Raw genomic sequence first — 19,326 nt, 5'->3', positions numbered from 1 at the left:
GCTCATCTTTATTTTAGCTTGACCTTTTGGTACAAGTAATTTTTATAGTTCCATTAAATGGCGAGATCGTTTGCAAAAGTACATTAGGAAGAGTGCCGTGGGGGCCACTATCCTATTATGTGGAATGTTAATAGAATGAAAAATTAATTAAATGCTAAAGATTACAGCAGGACACATTCTTTTCTCTCTTTCTCTCTCTCGCACCCCACCAAAAAAATACTAATTCATGGGACAGATATAGAAACTTGCACTAACTGCAACTCAATTTTCAAGTGGGAGGGTAGATTTGATGTATTGAACCCAAAGCTGCCATTTTCAGTGTAGGCAGTTAATCAAAACTTCTTCTCTTCAGAGGTGCAAAGCATCTTTCAAACCCTCTAGCTCATTTGTCTTCCGAACTCTGCCTAGTAAGTCTTTCTATTTCCATTTTGCAGCGAGAATAATTGAGGCCACTCAAGATTATCGGGTAAAGTCAGGACTTTTCAGAATTCAGATTCCTCTTCATAATTGCTTGGGTCCAATTCTTGTCTACCACTGGCTTGTGCTGTAGGAAGGGATGGGACTCAATGGTAGAACATCTACTCTGCATGCAGAATGTCTGGGTTGGACTGATAGACTGGTTATAGAGCTGCTGCCAGTCAGTGCAGTCAATACTGAGCTACATAGACCAATGGCCTGAGTCTGTATAAGGCACCTTCCCATATTCTTAGGTTTCTTTTTTAATGCCCAGGTTTCTGTGCAAGAGATATTTTAAGGATTATTGAGATAAAGTCTGCAAAGCTCTTTAAATGCTAAGGAAAAGCACAATGTAAGACTTAGATTTTTAAGTGCTCAGTATAGTTGTGGCAACAGGGTGTCTGGCTGCTAATTACAGTCTGATGCTGCACTGTAAAATCCAGCCATTAAAACTGACTATTGGATAACATTGTGTGTGTGTGTGTGTACTCTTTTTAGTATAGCTCTCCAATCAGGAGGAGGTGCGAATGACACTGTAACAAATGTCTTATTTTCTGATATCTTACAAATTTGGTTGAATACAATACAATACAATACAATACAATACAATACAATACAATACAATACAATACAATACAATACAATACTGATTTGCTGTTTTTGTTGCACCAAAGTAACAAAATATTGTTCACACATTTAGCAATTTTGTGAATTACTTTCTTTTTCAAACAGCAGATGTGGGCCCCCCAATTCAGACTGGGATCCTGGTAGTGATGGTGCGGGTGTTTGTGGCTTTAACCCTTTAATTCTCCCCCAGACTGTAATTCTGATTCATCCCAGTCTCCTTGCACCCACAATTGCACTAGGAGGGGAAAGCTTCCAGTGGCACAAATATACCCCTCCAATATAAATAGTAGGTTGGAACTTCCAGCCTGGATTGGTACGGCAGCAGAGGGGGGAGGGTTAATGCCCTCTAAATCTGCATCAGGATCCTCACAGAGATCAGATCTTCTGATTGTGTGAATGCCACATCGGTTGATTAACTCTGAGCTTAGATCTTGATCAAAGCAACATCTATCTTCCAGATCCTTCAGGGTTTGACCTCTCCCTGCTGTATCTGAATCTAGTGAATAGTCTAGTTCGGACATAACACCAAACTATCATTTTATATTGCTGGAACAAGCTGCAGGGAGCCTCAGACTTACGCATCCCTCCCCTTCTCTTCCAGTGCAGCTGTAAGGAGGGGCTAAGGCTCATTCTGGTAACACTAAACCATGGTTTAGCATTACATCCAAACAAACCATTATGCCTTAATAGCTCTTGAGCAGAGCCAGCCGAGATGGTGAAGTCCTCATTCAAGGCATGTTCAGTGCCCTATGGAGGCTCAGCCCAGATGATTTGGGTTCGTTGTTTTTCTGTGTGAAAAATATATTGCCATATGTTATAAAACCCTTAAGGATGCAGACAAGTAAAAAAAAATCTCTGCTGGTAATCTACACAAATCACACCCCTGCTCCCCTTACATTGCAACATTACAAATATATGATTTTCTTCCTTGTTTCCAGCTCTCTGCACAGAAGAATGTGTCCACGGAAGGTGTGTTTCTCCCGACACGTGTCACTGTGAACCTGGATGGGGGGGCCCAGATTGTTCCAGCGGTGAGTAGAAAAACAGCATTGATTCTCCATAGCCTTCCTACATAGAGGTCCCAGGAGGACAGTGCCTTATGGTAAATCTTTTGGTTTCATTTGTCTATCCTGAGATGAGAACAATGCAAATGAAGCAGCAAATCTGTTACTGTTTGTATCCTTTATTTATTTTGGTCAGTTTGTTTTGATAATGTCATGAATGCACTATGACTCATTTGTTGCTCTCTGTCCAAGCATATAAGCATCTTCCGTTGAGGTTGAGCTTCTGTAGTAGGGAGGTTATTCCATTTCCCCATTACTGGGTTCTTTCTTCTATATGCGGGGGGGGGGGGGGATGCGATTCTTCTCTCCACCCACTCGCCTTGGCACCCAGATATAAAAGCTGTGGTGGTTGCTGAACGGAACGTGGTTGTGCAAGTGCTGCAGACCCTTTCTGGTTTGACGTCTATGTCATCGTTACTGGTAAGCTTTGCAGAGCTTCCCTCTCCTCCTGGCTTCATGCTATCTTGCTCTTTCCTTCTTTTTAACCGTTGCAAACAAAGCCATGCCTTGCGCTGGGGCTGGTTCCAGGGCTCAGGTGGCCCATGCCAAACAGCTGTCCTATGGGACTGCCTCCCACTCCTGATGCCTACTCTGAGTTTTTAATTAACATTATCTTCCCCACCCTCTCCCCTAGCACTATAGCATCTAATGGCTTCTGGATATCATATTGCATTTGCCCCACCCCCCAAAAGCCTTGAAAGTTGAGTCATTCCAGAGCAGTGTGTGTATGTGTATGTAGGACTATGGATGTCACTGATGCTTTCATCCTCAAGGACAATTTCTGGCAAACCCAAAGTTCATTTTTTAAAAAAGAAATAAATATTATTGTTATTTAGTAATGTTAGCAGGAGTTAGTAGTGGGATCTCTCAGGGCGCTTGTGCCCCAGTACCTATTTGAATTTGCCTCGTTTTTGTGCTGGGCCTCCTAAATATACAGGTAGACTCTTGGCCCCTCCCAGTTCAGCCTTTGACCTGCCTGGTGCTCTCTGGATATTTGGGGCCACAGTGCCCCATCAGCTCCAGCCATCGTACCTTCCAACCATCCAACCTTCGTAGGAAGGTTGGCCTAGTCCATTTTCATTTACTGCAAGGGACTTCAACATTGCACAGCCTAACATTTTTTTAATCCTAGCATATCTGAACTTCTGTGGTCCCCTGGTGTACATTAAGTTTTATGAAACAGCTGAGTATACTTGTTTTATGATTTGTGCGTTTAAATTTTTTTTTTTTAGTTAGGGCATCGTTTTGTTCATGAAGAACATGGTATTTAATTATTTGATTACTAATAAGATGCCCTTATAATGAGGATGATTAACATTGAGGCGTAACCAATGTCTTAAGGCATTAATTTCTTTAAAGAGGGTATGCTCTGAATAACATAATAAGCTAAGGAATTTCTTGCTGGGTCAGATGAAGAGCCACCTAGCACAACATGGATAGATAGATGGTGATAGATAGATAGATAGATAGATAGATAGATAGATAGACCAGAATTCTAATAACCGGTAGTGTTGAGAATTCTAGATAGATAGATAGATAGATAGATAGACCAGAATTCTAATAACCGGTAGTGTTGAGAATAGGTCCTATTCTATGGATGGACCACTGTCCATCTTCCTCTCCATTTCTAGACTGGCAGTGGCTCCCCAAGGTCTCCCTCTGTCTCTGCAGTTTGAAGTCTCTTTAAGTGGTGACCCCAGGGACTGAACTTGGGACTTCCTGCATATGAAACAAGTGCTGAGTCACCGCTGAGCTCCATCATCGTGCAGCTCACGTACTGGTTATTGTGTTTTACATAAGAAACTCAAGTCACAGCAAGGTTACACTCTCTCCTTGTTCTGCTCTACCACTTTAGGAGCCCACTTTCTTAAAAAAAAAAACACAACCACAACATTGTTCTCAGGAAGCTTGTGTATGAAACAAGAGTAAAAGATGCTTTAGGACCATTCTCTTTCCTCTTTAAAGGAACAGTCAAATGGGGCATAATATTCAAGGTTTTTCAAATATATTTTTTGGTGCTATAGCTTTGGACTTTTACCCGTTTTGCTGAGGGGAACTGGGGCAGTTAATATCATCAAAACTCGCTATGCCTTTATCCTCTCGGAAGGATAACTTCTGTGCACCTGCATCCCAACTGACAAAAGAAGGCCAAATTTGTCTGCTCTTCTGCTAATTTGGCAAATCACCCCATTTGCTGGCTTGGCAGACTCATTCTAGAACGTGTACTTGAAAGTAAACATCAGAGTTACGCAATATAAGGTGACACATCTATTCCTCCAAATAATGGTAATAATCTTGTTAACTCTGCTGGAACAGATGGGTAAATAATAGAGCTCTGTCCAATAAACATATTGCAGTTAACTGAGTGGGCGGCCTCCCTTCTATTCTTGGTATCGATTGGAAATTTCAACAAACATCTGTGGAGATGAAGATGATGATGGAATGGTATTTTGGTTCTTTCTGTTGGAAGGCTGGAACACTCCCTCTTCTGCATCACAGATTTGGTTTTGAAGGATTATGGAAGCGCATTGACTAACAAGTAGCATTTTCTCTCCCCTCACAAGTCCATACGGCTATATGGGTAGCTGAAAGTGTTGGTTAAGGAGGTTGGGATTACAGTAGTTGAAGAGTGAGGGTGTAGTTTATGGCTACATCCAGGGAATTCCCAAAGGGTTACACTGATCCTGAGGAAGAAAGGGATGTGTTTGGGGCAAGGGATTTCCTAGCACAGGCTCCCAGTGAGTGGCCAGAACTGAGTGTGGATCACACCCAATAGAGACTGCTCCGAAGTGGACAAAAACTAGTTGAACTGGAAGTGCCAGGGGTTGAACCTGGGACCTCCTGCGTGCAAAGCCAGTGCTTTACCCCTGAGCCACACCGTACCCGCTCTAGGCCTGGTCTCTCACAGCTGCCAATAAGTGGTGTACGGTTCCACTTAAGGATGTTAAATTCCCTTGTCTTAAAGACGGGGGAATCTTTTCCTCAGAAGGCAGGCTGATAAGAGCTAGCAAGTCTGGATGAAATACTGAGTGGCTATTAATAGAAAAGCTTTTTAAAAGCCCTTGGTAAAAATGATTGTGAAATATTGCCCAGAAGTCATATTATTCTGGATTAGTCTTTTTATCATCTTCTTTTCTTTTCCTCTTTTTTTTTGCCCAGAGACACAATGCATACTTCTGTTAAATGTATGGTTTGGGGGCAAATGGCAGGGTGGGGCAATGGCAGAGCCGTAAAAACTCCAGTTGGTATAACAAAGACAAGGCATGGATAAGGTTCCAGCCTCTATATAGGTATTTGCACCCTTGTGCAGACATTCTGCATTGTTCCTCTTTACGCTTGTTGTTTATTATTTTATCATTTCTCGAATCTCTATCCCACCCCTCCTTCCCCTTGAAGGCGCTCAGGGTGGTGGTGATGAATTGTGATGGTGGCAGCAGTCCCTGTTCCCTCCATGAACCCACACAAAGATGTATGTCCACATTTGCATAATCTGCATACTGAAAAATGCAGTCCACACTGAATATCCGTACAGGGCTTTGGACAAATACCATTATGTGAATCACAAAAGGCCACTAATTTGGGAAGGGGATTTCTCTTTTTAAAGTGGAGCCCTCTTTACATTAAATATTCCAGCTTTTAAAAATAATTAGGAATATTAAAGCACTGACAATGATGGAGAAGGAAGCATTATTCATAACTTTTATTTCCGCTCACTGGGCAAAGATCCAGCATATTTCATTTGCAAGAGGGTTTTTTTGGAGGCTGTAGGGAGAGGGATGTTAGCCAACTCCTAAATTAACTATTCTCTGGTAGCCTTTGCAAACGTTACCCCGGGATTAGCCTTGATATCTCAGTGTACTCTTTTCATTAAATATAATTACTGCATTTGTTAGTCTTGGAGATTTGGATGTCTTCATATCCCACTGGTGAATTCTGGAGAACTTGGGTTGTGAGCCTTAGAACAGTTTCCGCCTCCCCAATCTGGTACCAGATGTTTTGGACGATAGCAGGCATTTCCCTACCCCCACCCCCACAGCACCATCTGTCTACTGCAGATTCTGGCTTCCACAATCTAGGAATGGGGTTAGCTCAGTGGTAGAGCAGCTGCTTTGCATCCAGAAGGTTTTGGGTTCAATTCCTGGCATCTCCAGATAGGGCTGGGAATGCCTCCTGCCTGAAACCCTGAAGAGCTGCTGCCTGTCAGAGCCGTGGCCTGTTCTGCCTTGATACTTCCTGGCAACTTCCTATGTTTCTGTGCCACTCTTCTGAGCTCTTTCCCCATCTGCATCAGAGTTTTTATCCACCCCCCCTCTTTCCTTTCTGACTTTCTCCTCTAAACACCAAACTCCAAACATGGCAACATAGAAAGCTGCCTTGTTCTGAACCAGACCATGGGTCTATTGAGCTCAGTATTGTCTACCCTGACTGGCAGCAGCTCTCCAGGGTTTCAGGCAGGGGTATCTCCCAGCCCCACCTGGAGATGCCATTGGGGAGTGCACCTGGCAACTTCTGCGTACAAGCCACTGGGACATTGCCCATCCCTCATAAACTGGTGGTAGCGCCCTCATACCACCAATGTTTGGGGCATGGCCCACTTGTTGAAGATGGACGATCCACAATCCCGTCCTCCAAACTGCTGGTCTCTTGTCGCCCTTATGATGGACCATAAATCTCATTAAAGAGTTTGGTGCTTGTCAAGGTTGAAGTGACTTTTAGAGACAGTTTATCAATAGGGAAAGGGAGTCTGTGCCATATTTGACTCGGCATGGCGTCTTGCCTACATTGTATGCTGGCTGGCAGGCAGCTGCCTGTGCCTCCAGGCCTTGCTTTGATTTCATATCAGAAATCAGTAATATATAGAGGCTTGATTACCATACCAATGAAAAACAGAAGTGGCGAGGTTCATCTGTTTTATATATAACAAAGACAACTGTTGAAATGAATTGTTTCCAAGGTCTTAATAATGTTAAAGGGGAATCATATCTAGCCAGTAAGAAGTTTCCAGCCCACCCTCCCTCTCTCTTTTTTAAAAATGGCTTTTAAGTCTCACCCCCCTCTACCCTGGTGACATTTTAATTCATTCAACCTGAGCTTTGGTTGTTCAGATGCAGAAGAAAAGTGGCAAATGCTCAGTGCAAACCTTTCCTGCTCACCTGCTCGATGATTTCAAAGCAATTAACTTCAAACAGCAGCAGCAGGCTGGTTTGGGGCTTCCTGTGGAGCAGCGGAAAGCCGTTGGGGATATACCTGGCTTTAAGCAGAGGCTCTCGTGGTTATGAGTGGCGGACATCCAGATTGATCAGTGTTCAGTACGACAAGTACATAAGCATGGCATTAGAGTACTCTTCAGCAAATGTCCTTCATACACAAGAGTGGCCTTTGGTATGTGGAAAGCTGCGCTGTCACATTTGAAATGATCCACATCATTTCAGAGGGAGGACATCAGAGGGAGGACATCAGAGGGAGGGACATCAGATCTGGGCACCAAATACAGCCCTCTGAGACTTTCCCTAGCTAGCCTAAAACCCACACCGCCTCTGCTTCACCTTAGTGCTTAAAGCCCTAAAATGATTTAGACCCTTTTGACAGTTCCACCCCCCTCAGAAGTTTTGGAGTGGTGATGGCTCTGGAAAGGGTATTCACTGGCAGTCCCAGCGGTGTGAAATTCCCTCCCCACAGACATCTATCTGCCACCTTCATTATATAGTTCTGTCATGTGCTGAAGATGCTCCTCTTTACTACTACTACTACTACAACAACATTTTATTATTTATACCCAGCACATATAAAAACATAATAAAACATGAAACATTAAAAACTTCCTGATACAGGGCTGCCTTCAGATGTCTTCTAAAAGCTGTGTAGTTATTTATCTCCTTGACATCTGATGGGAGGGCGTTCCACAGGGCGGGTGTTGCTACCAAAAAGGCCTTCTGCCTGGTTTCCCATAACTTCACTTCTTGCAGTGAGGGAATAGTCCCTCAGAGGTGGACCTCAGTGTCCAGGCTGAATGATAGGGGTGAACGATGGGGGTGGACTCCTTCAGGTCCCTTGAGATGTATACTTTTAGGGCTCACCCTATTATTGTGACTGTTACTTCTTTTGAACTGCATTTAATTCTGTATTTTGAAATTGCTGTCACCTGCCCTGGGGCCTGCTAGTGAAGGGGGGGTCATAAATCAACTAAATAACAAAAATAAATACAAGAGGAAATTACATTATTTAAGCTACCCTGAAAACCTGCATAAAAGGCTGTTGTTTGTTGTTTCAAAATTGGTCTCGTCAGAGTGTATGTGTGGCTCTGAGCTATATTCCAGATCAGATTCCGCACCTTAAAGGAACATTTCCAAAAAGCCATTGGTAGTGCTTAAGGACCACAACTCTGACCTAGACCTAATTTCCTTTTTCATAACTTTTTCATTGAATTTTTGAAGAAACGGTCCATTGTCAAAGCACTGTAATTACCTAGACCTAATTTTGAGATTGCTGGCAACTCTTGACATTGGGGGCACTTCACTGTAAGACATAGTCCTGATATCTGCAGCCTTTTGCAAAAGGGAAAGGGTGATTAAAAAAAAAATCTAAACTCTGAAGGTGATACATGAAAAGCAAGGTAAATTTTCCAGCTGGTTGACCTGTATCCACAGGAAACCACAGGAGGGGTGAGTGCGCTTGTGCTCAAATCCTGCTTGCTGGTTTCCCAGCGGCAACTGTTCAGCCACTGTGAGAACAGGATGCTGGACTAGATGGGCCATTGACCTGGTCCAGCAAGCTCTTTTTATGTTATTATGTTCCTATCCCCCTTGGGCTGCAAACCTAGTTTTCGTACCAAGATCTTTAATTTAGCGATACTCTCGCTTGTTGTTGCTGTGGGAGGAAGAGGAGGAGAAAGCACCCACAATAATTTTTCATCTGAGAGAGGGGGAAGCTAGAGAGTGTGTACAAAGAATTATAGTACCAGCCACGGTGACAGGTTGGTCAGTAATCTGCACAGATAGTGTAGTTTTCATCACACTTCTCAGGACAAACTGTCATTAGAAGAGGAACCTATTTCATCTTTATCTCTGTCAAGAAAGAAAATAGCCAAGGTCATAACAGGCAAGTGTAATGTCTCAGCAAGATTCCTTTGAAGGTATATTCCTTGAGCAGCTGGGTGCTTGAACACTTGGAGATTTTCATGAATGAGGAGCACAGCTGGAAGATGGTTTTACAGAAGGCCACATGTGGCTTGTTCCTACACACATGTATTTTCCATGCGGGGGGGGGGGGAGTTAACATATTGCACAGATCTTGGTCACTTAGAACCAACCTGAAACATTTGCTTGATCAATAATTCTCTAGCTTTATCCCAGGCATAGGCAAACTCGGCCCTCTAGATGTTTTGGGACTACAACTCCCATCATCCCTAGCTAACAGGACTAGTGGTCAGGGATGATGGGAGTTGTAGTCCCAAAACATCTGGAGGGCCGAGTTTGCCTATGCCTGCCTTATCCAGTCTGGAAATGATAGGCTAGTAGAACGTTTGAATGGGAGGTTTTCATACACCTCTAATTGAGGGCTCAGTATATTTTAGAGGATGGGGGCATAAGGTGGAGTCACGTGCAGCTATTCTGACTCCTCATTGGATAAAGTTTTATCTTCATTGATTAGAGGCATTTGCTTGAGGTTGTGCTGTTTACTCCCCCAGAAGCTATGATCTGAGTCAAAGATGATTTGGCCCATCAAACTCTTGACAGGTAATGGGTTTGAGGAGCACAGCAAGTCAGATCCATCAAGTTCTGGTCCATCAAGTTCTGTATTCTCTGCACTGACTGGTAGCAACTTTCCAGGGTTTCTAACAAGAGTCCTATTGGGAGGTGTCAGGGATTGAACTTGTAGTAGTTATATGCTTGAAAAACAGTCTCCCCCAAACTGGATACCTCCAGATCTTTAGGACTGCAGCTCTCAATGAACTTTTTAGTGTAGAAAAATGGCAAGAAAGAGGTAACACTTCTGAATATCAGTTTCTGGAAATGGTGGGAAATGCCCAGGTCCTGCTTGCAAGTTTCCTCACATGTTTGGTGACTGTGAGAACAGGATGCTAGAGTAGACGGGCCATTGGCTTGATCCAGCAAGCTTTTCTTGTGTTCTTATCTCCTCTGCCACACTGCAGTGATCTCTCCACTGCCAAGATAGTGAAAAAGAGAAAGAGAGCAGGAGGCAAGCAGCAGGCCAGATAGAAAGTCAACATTAGTAGTAGTAGTAGTAGTAGTAGTTAGTGTTATTAATTAGTTTTCTTAGACATCCTTCACCATAAGGTCTCAGGGTTATGACAAAAAAACCCCCAAACAAACCCACAAGCAGTTGCAATTTAATACAAAGTAAAACCATCAATATGCCAATCCTATGTCTGAACCTGGGGCCATGGTTTGTTTCACTCAAACCATGGTCAGTAAGCCAAGAACAAACTTTGGCTATCAGGTTTGGGCACAATGCCAAGCCAGGGATTGTGGTTTGTTTCTCCCATGCATTGGCAAGGAGGAGCAAAGCAGCCCAGGTGAGCATGTTGATGGTAAACAAAGTATGGGGAACCTTTAGCTCTCTGGTTGTTGATGCACGTCATTTTCCATCCTTCCTATCCATTGGCCATGCTTGCTGGGACTGTTGGGAGTTGCAGTTCAGCAACATCTGGAGGGTCAGAGGTTCTCCACACCTGCAGCAAGCCTTTACCTTTAGTTTACTCTGGCAGTATTTTTGCAGTGGAAGATTGGTTAAACCTTCGTTGTTTTCAAATGCAGCATCATTATTTATTTATTTTTTTGCAAGCTGCAAGTGGTTGTAAGATATGAATATGTGTGTAAAGCGTGGAGTGGGCAAGACTTGCATGCAAACAGCCTCCTGCATTAAAAGCAATCTGTCAGAAAACTGCCAGGTTTTAATGGTTTGATTGTGATGTCTTGTTTTCCAGCAGAGAAATCTGCTCCTCACCTGGTCCAATCATGTCCGTTTATGGGTGAGCACCTTTTATCTCCTCTGTGTGAGAAGGGGCATACACAGAAATAAAGATGATTAGGTTTGTGGCATTTATGAGGCAGGCAGAGCAGCTGAAAGGAAGAGAAGAACAATTTGGGGGCAGGTTGGGGATTTTCAGAGTGACTTTCATTAACAGCAGGCAACATGTGAAATGCTGTGTGATGTGGTAAACGCGTTCTTAGACTAAGGCAGCACTTCCCCAGCTTGCTGCCTTCCAGATGCTTGGAACTACAACTCCCATCAACCCTAGTCCACATGGCCATGTGGGCTAGGGTTGATGGGGGCTGTAGTTTGAAGCATCTGGAGGGCACCAGATTGGGGTAGACTGGTTCAAATTCTTGCTGAGCCGGAAAGCTTGCCTTTCTCACTCTGCATGTGATAGTGAGGATTACAGTTAATTTATTAATCACTACCTAAACCACGGGACGCAGGTGGCGCTGTGGGTTAAAGCCTCAGCGCCTAGGGCTTGCCGATCGAAAGGTCGGCGGTTCGAATCCCTGCAGCGGGGTGCGCTCCCGCTGCTCGGTCCCAGCGCCTGCCAACCTAGCAGTTCGAAAGCACCTCCGGGTGCAAGTAGATAAATAGGGACCGCTTACCAGCGGGAAGGTAAACGGCGTTTCCATGTGCGGCTCTGGCTCACCAGAGCAGGGATGTCACGCTGGCCACGTGACCCGGAAGTGTCTCCGGACAGCGCTGGCCCCTGGCCTCTTAAGTGAGATGGGCGCACAACCCCAGAGTCTGTCAAGACTGGCCCGTACGGGCAGGGGTACCTTTACCTTTTTACCTAAACCACAGAATGAAGGCAATTCATATGTATGTAAGATAATTGAAAACAATGAATATGTTTAAAACAAGACAGGAGGGGGGGGAATCTCTTTACAGTAAGCCTGCAACTTACCAGAGGGTTTGGTTCCCATGAACTGCATGCAGATAAAGAAAGAAATGTATACTAAGCTAAGAAGGTCGCTTTAAAAAGGTGTAAAAAAGTCAATGTAAAAAAAAAAAGCAGTTAACAGCAAATGGTGGCTGCATTGCTTAGTCTTCCTCTGCTGAGTTTGATGTTGCTTCAGGAAATGAAATCACAAAAAGGGGTGCGGGGGTGGGGTTGACCGGTAGCCAGATGAAGATGATGAGCTTGGTCATGGTTCGACTTCAGAGGTGTTGCTTCTTTTTTTGGTTTTTAAGAAACATGGTGATTGGCAACTGCCGCTGTTGCCTCTTGAGCTCATCACACATTTCTTTGTAGGGTCTCAAAGTGTCTGTAATCCCATGGGTGATTTTTCAGGCTGCGTTCCATGGAGGGATCATATCATTCACGTGCTTAATTGCACAGAAGATTTTTGCAGGTTCTGGCTTGCTGCCTCATGCTCAGCATCAACAACCCCATCTTCACCCTTGGTGTTTGTGCATGATTTCACCGGTTTCTCAAGCTCTTCATCAGTCAGTGTTTGTGCATAGCCCTCGATGGACTATCCCACTTCTTCCTGGAGAAGGTAAACAAAGCCATCACCACCCACTTAACTTGCCGTGTGCACAATGTCTCCCACTTCATTGTCCACCCTGGGAAATCAAGTGAAATGGTGCACATGTTCCTTCCGTAAGTTCTCCCTGCGTTCATTCAGTGTTGCAGATTTGATTAGATCCATTGCTTGCTTGATGTAAGTGATACAATGGGCAATGTTGAAGGACTTCCAACATGCCATGAGATATAGACCAGCAGTCATTATATTAAGGATCCATGAGAAGGTGGACTTTGTGTGATTGCCTTGAAGCAGTGAGTCCAGAGGGAGGTTGTGTTGGGGGTGGGCTTACTGTAGTTGTTTTCAGAAAGTGCAGGTAATGGGCATCTGTCAGATCTTGACAGGGATGTTACTCAGCAGAACAGGGCCAGCCACACTAAAAGCCCTGCTCCAAGTTACTGTGAAGTGGGCTTCTGATATCTCCTTTTGCATGCACACACACCCAGAGCCTAATCTCCTACAGAGATTTGCAGGGATAAAAAATGAATGCATTTTTCCGTAGAGGTATTGGTATCTCATACTTACTTGTTTCATTAATTGCATTATAAGCAAACAAACAAAACTTCCACTGAATTTCCCTGGGATACATCCCCTCCCATTTTTTTTTGGGGGGGGGGCCCTGCACCTTATTTAGCTCTCGCCATTCCTGTCCTATTTAATCGCATTCCTGAGTACTGTTCAGAAAACTAGGACCCAGAGCCGTACCCTCTTGAAAATGGATGGCTAGCTTCATGGCAGAGAGAGGGGGGCAGGGTGCTGACTCTGCAGTTATCAATGAAATTCAGAGCATTGTGATGGTTCAGCTTTTCACTTGCAAGTTTTGTATAGGGCACAACCAGGTTAAAAATGTTTGACTTCAAATATGGCTGAGAGTGCACCCAACTTTGGAAATAAAGACCAATCAATTAAGAGAAGTTTGCTGGTGCTGGGGCCCCTTAAATCCGGGAAATGGAGAGGCTCCCTCCAGCAGGTAGGCAAATAGATTCCTTTCCTTTCCCTTCTCATCCTGCTACTCTCATCTACCTTTTAAAAAAGTGGTGGTTTTTTTTAATTCCACAAATGATCTCCAGCTGCTGCCAAGCTGCCTATTAATCACAACCTACCCAGCAGATTGTGTTTATCCTTCATTCTCCAAGGGGTGTTGAGGACATGCGTGTTGGCCGTGTGAGTCCATCCATGTTTTTAAAGGTCCCAGGGTGTTCAAGACAGCCTGAGCAAGGGCAGTCTGTGTCTAGCAGCAGGAAAACATAATAGGAAAACATATATAAACACTTACATAAATAAACAAAGAGGAATCCCATCATAAAATATTGTATGCCTTTTGAAAGCAAATTATGAATTTTGTCAGACTAGATGAATTCATATATCAATGACGGAGACTTTATCTGGGTTAATGAAAATGTGATTTACTGTTCTACAATTCATTTCATGATCATTGGCTGGATTCTGCCCCACATTCTGATTTTTCAGGGTGATCTCTTCTCTTCCACCCTTGTCCCAAATGGATAGGGTGACAATGCACCCTACTTTATAGGGGATGTCTCTCTGTCAAAGCTCAGTTTTTTTATTCAGAATTCATGGTGAAAATATATATTTTTTTCACATGCGAGGCCCTTCATTTAGAGCTATCAGGATTGCCCTGAAAGTTTTATTTTAGGTAATGGAGTTTCTAAAGGGAAAGAGGGGCTAGGGTGGGGAAAATCTACTATATAGCACTTCTGAATGTCTAACTTTTCACACGTTGACTCCTCACCATATTCTTCTAAGATAGCAAGGTTGCCTGAGAGCAAGCTCTATTGACCTCAGTGGGACTCAGAATTAAGTGTGCATAGGAATAAACTGTAAATCAGAGATGCCTAACCTTTTTGGCCCAAGTACCACATTCACCCATGACTATCTATTTGAAGGCTGCAAGGCTGCAGTTGGTGTGGCTGTCCCACACACAGAGCCCCCACCCTCCTCAGCAAATGTGTACAATCTGAGAGGTGGGGTTATTGCTTCCTCGCCACTCATCAAACGATTAATCCAATGTCCAGGTTCACCCTAGTGCTGTGCCTACTTTATTTTTCTTCTCTTTTCATTTTGTCATTGCTGCCCAAACTGGTAGGGTCTCGGGTCTTGGGCCTTGCCCGAAAAGTTTACTGGGCAGTCAGATTTGGTTCCCAAGCTTGGAGGTAAGCCTCCCCTGCTGTAGATCACTCTGAGCATTTGCTCATGATAGACCCTCCTGCCAGCAGTAATGCAACCGCTGCATTTCTTAGCAGGCTAAATGATGCTGCAAACAACTCTCACAGTCTCAGAATGTTTGCTCTCTTCCTCTGAAGTGCTTAAATTGCTAGTCTGAGCTGGGAGCCCCATCAAAGAGAAATATCCAGCCCTAACCTGTGCAATTCTTTTCTTCACTCCTCCGGATTTTTGGGGGTCTGCAAACCATCAGTCATGGTTCCGACTGAGCGAACACTTTCAATTCTAACACTGCACATTGCTAGCTTGAGCTGTGGGGGAGCTGAATCCCAGAACAACAAAACTCCCCTTCTCCAAGCTAGACCCAGCCTGGCATGCATCCCTCTGGTCTGGATTTCCTGCTAGCTTCAATGAGCAACGATGAGGTGACTTGACCCTATGATTCCTACATGTCTAATCCCCTCAAGAGTGGAAATTGTCCCAGAAACCATGCCTGTCTACTGCCCACATGATCCCTCACTTGGATGATTGTGGGGGTGAAGCCCCCAATTTACCAACAGTAGCTACTTCTATTCCACGAATAAACCTCTTTTTTGAAAAAAAAAGGTGTTGATTTATTTTTACAAATATGCAGAGATTTCATTTGCTTAATTCAGTTTACAGAATTTGGATTTTTATTTTTTTTTACCCAGCTGTGCCTTGTTTTGGACTGTGATTTTAAAGGTTACACTTGAAAGCGAATAATTAATTGAAAGGGTTCGTTTAAAGGAAAGCTTCTGAAGTTCCTACACTGATCATCCTCCCCCCCCCCCCTTTACTGAATTTTACCTGCTGGAGGCTTACTCATTCATCACCCAGCATTAGGCATTTTGAACAGATGGCTTCTTGGAAAATGTGATGGCTAATGGGGGTCTCTTTTGAGTTCATCCACATCTGGGCCTCTAAATCCAGCAGTTAGCAATGTTCTTTTCTAGTACAACAAGGTCGGCACAAAGTAGGTTTGTGTCACCTTGCTATACGGTTGAAGGTGTAAATGTTTGCATTAGTGACTGGTACCCTTTGGGACTGGTGAGGCAGAAGATAGGGAGCCCAGCAGTAGGTGGAGACAGAGCCAATGGCAAGTAGAACCATCTCATTCTAGTTCTGTCCTCATGCACCTCCCTGCAGCGTTCTGCAAGTGCAACACTGAGACCGAGGAAGAGAAGGAAGCTGACAGCCCGTGCCACCCCCTAAACTGATTGTAGTACATGAGAACATAAGAGCCTGCTGGATCAGGCCAATGGCCCATCTAGTCCAACATTGTGTTCCCACAATGGTCAACTAGATGTCTGTGGGAAGTCAGAAAGCAGGATCCGACCGCACCTCTGTGCAGGATCCGATCTCACCTCTGTGGTTTCCAGCGACTGGTCTTCATAGAACCATAGAATTATAGAGTCGGAAAGGACCCCGAGAGTCATCTAGTCCAACCCCCTGCGATGCAGGGATCCTGCCCACAGTCTGGGTGGGCTTGAACCACCAACCTTCTGGTTAACAGTCAATATTCAGACACATTTCTCCCTCTGATTGTGGAGACAGAGCATCATGGCTAGTAGCAATCAACAGCCCTCTCCTCCATGAATTTGTCCAGTCCTGCTTTAAAGCCATTCGGGTTGGTAGGCATTAATATTTCCTGTGGGGAGAGTTCCATAGTTTAACTATAAGCTGTATGAAGAAGTCATTTCTTTTATCATTCCTGAATCAGCACCCATTCTGCTTCCTTGGATGTCCACGAGTTCTGGAGTTATGAGAGAGGGAGCAAAACTTGTTTCTCTACCCACTTCACATAATTTTATAAACTTCTATCACAGGGGTCAGCAAACGTTTTTCAGCAGGTGGCCGGTCCACTGTCCTTCAGACCTTGTGGGGAGGCCGGACTATATTTCTTTTTGTGGGGAGGGGGAAAGAACAAATTCCTATGCCCCACAAATAACCCAGAGATGCATTTTAAATAAAAGCACACATTCTACTCATGTAGAAACATGCTGATTCCCGGACCATCCACGGTCCAGATTTAGAAGGCGATTGGGCCGGATCCGGCCCCCGGGCCTTAGTTTGCCTACCCATGTTCTATCACTTCACCTCTTACTTGCCTTTTCGCTAAACTAAACAAGTCCCAAATGCTGCAGACTTAGTCTTTCAAGCCCCAAAGTCTTAGAAACAGACAATCAGGGGAACAGCTGCAGAGGTCAGAGAGACGAGCAGAGAGGCCTCCAGGAACACAGCACATCACTTCTGGGAGAGCAAGGGGGGAATGGGCAGATGCTTGAGCTATCAGCAGGAAGCAGGTGTTGCAGCTTTCTCTTGGAAGGTGCAGAAAAGTAGAAAGAGGCAGCGAGGCAAGAGTAGAAAGGAGAAACGACAGAGCTATCAGTGGTTGGCAAGAAGACAAGTTGTGTCCCCTGCCTTTTTAAAAGACTTCAGAAAAAGAGAAGAAAATCCCTTATGTGCAAGGCAAAACACCTCAGACCTCACACGGGGGAAAGGAGCTGGAATGCCTTTTTATCATCCAAACCATTTAACGTTGAAGTGAGGAACGGGCCTCATGATTGTAAACTGGTGGTAATAATCTGACAGTGGAAGGGAGATAGAGATGAGTGTTACCTCTCAAGAGGCATTCATCTGCACGCCGCCCCCCCCCGCCACCTCCAACCAGCCTGCAAAGGTATCCGCTAAAGTGTTTATGAAGGGTGTAAAGATCTATTTTATCGGCATTGTCGGTGCTAGAGGCTCAATAAACATTGTTTAATGTTTAAACACAATCTACTGGAAGCGATTTTGTGTTAGCTGCCGAAACGGCTGCTTTCTGCTGTGGAAAATGTATGAAGGTGGGGGGGAGGGAGGGGAAGAAGGGGGGGGGGGAGAGAAAGTAATGCCACCTTTCTGCATTGCACCTTTTTCCGGTTCATTTCAGACAAAGTATCAGAAACTGAGCCCTCCGAGGAAATTGGTCCCGGCCTTGTGAAACCAAGGACCCTGTTCTTGTATTGGGATGGATGACTCTTGTCAATTTCAGTTTCTCTCAGTTTCCCAGTTTCCCAGCCTGAAATTCAGTTCACCCCATTTTCACTTCAGTTCGTAATTAAAAAAAAAAAAAAAAAGTTATCACAAACGTTCATCAGTATTTTATTGTGCCTTTCTCCTAATACGCACAGTTCGCATGTAATGCTTCCTTTTGCAAGGAACTTTTTCCTAACAGAATGCATTATTATGTGTTGTTCTTAAAAATATAAATGCACTTTATTTTTTTGACACATATTTTGAGTAGATAACTACATCACAGAATTTGGAGAAACGTGAATGTCAAAAGATACCTTCACTTCAGTTTGTGTATTGTGTATTTGCATGGGCAAATTAGGCAGTTTCTCATTCAGATGTGAGCAAAGTTAAATCACTCCTCTGTCCCTCTTCAAGTGTTACCGCTTCCTGGATGTTTTTTGGTAGTTGCATGTCTTTTTCTGCAGTGCCTGAGTGGGAGCGCTTTCATGCTACTTTCCCGCAGAGTCTGATTGCTTGCTTTGTAGACAAGAAATTGATGGTTTGCTAGGCGCAGCAAAATATCAAAAACTTTGGAGGTGGTGGAACGGAAAACAGCTGGAAGAGTGGTGAGGGAAATGTTAAAGAGCATGTGGAAAGTCTCTGTCTGAGTGTAGCGCAGCCCTCATGGGAATTCAGAAACAAAGTCTGATCCTATTGAGCTATATCACACACATGCCCTCATGAGCAGGGAGTGAGGGAGAGATTCATTCAGTTCCCTTTAAATGCAAACTTAACAAATTTGCACTTCCCCAAGCAATGCATAAAGCAAAATACAAAACTCCTTTCTGTTTTGCAGCTCTCTGATCGAAGAAGGCATAAAGATGCCTGCGCTAGTGAAAAGCACACACAAAAAGGTGTATATTAATAAATGTGCAAAAGTTCATTTTATTAGGAAAAAATGCTTGCAAAATGAATATATTAGGCAAACCTGTCTGCAAAAATAAAATCATATAATGGATGTGAAAATATGTATGAACTTTCATGCCACCTTAAAAAAACCACAAACATCACAAATGCATATGAAATTGGAGTTAACTGAACTTACAGAAATATATCCATCCTTCATGCCCCAGGAGTCTTCTAATATTTTCTGGTGTGACACAATCATGTCTGTAATTTCTGCAATGGTGTAAATTAGATTTATGTCAGTACAAGATGCTAAGGGGGGAAGAGCAAGAAAGAAATGCACCCTTTTGTGGAAAGACAAGGGTGTAAATTTAAATAATAAACAGTGCTTTTCTGCAAGAGGGGTGGGCACCTAGCCAATTTCAGCCCTTTGCTACATATCCACATCCCCAGTTGTAGGAACTGCATCCATTGGAGCAGAGAGGGGTAGGGAGGCAGCCTGTGTGACTCTTGCATAAAAATGAGAACCCAGTATATACCCA

General features: G+C 43.9%; 1 protein-coding gene across 7 annotated transcripts in view; it reads left to right on the top strand.

Moving 5' to 3' along the window:
• The window catches only part of MEGF11 (multiple EGF like domains 11), a 349,752-nt gene that overhangs the window by 113,704 nt on the left and 216,722 nt on the right, over positions 1–19,326 (top strand). For all 7 annotated transcript variants that reach the window (XM_079954213.1, XM_079954211.1, XM_079954210.1 and 4 more), the window contains exon 6: positions 2,022–2,114. In XM_079954213.1, coding sequence (XP_079810339.1) covers positions 2,022–2,114 — 93 coding nt within the window. The remainder of the gene's footprint in view (positions 1–2,021; positions 2,115–19,326) is intronic.

Source organism: Podarcis cretensis (genome assembly GCF_951804945.1).
Source record: "Podarcis cretensis genome assembly, chromosome: 14".
Taxonomy (NCBI): Eukaryota; Metazoa; Chordata; class Lepidosauria; order Squamata; family Lacertidae; genus Podarcis; species Podarcis cretensis.
The sequence above is the reverse complement of the archived record's forward strand: the minus strand, read 5'-3'. Positions and strand labels throughout refer to the sequence as shown.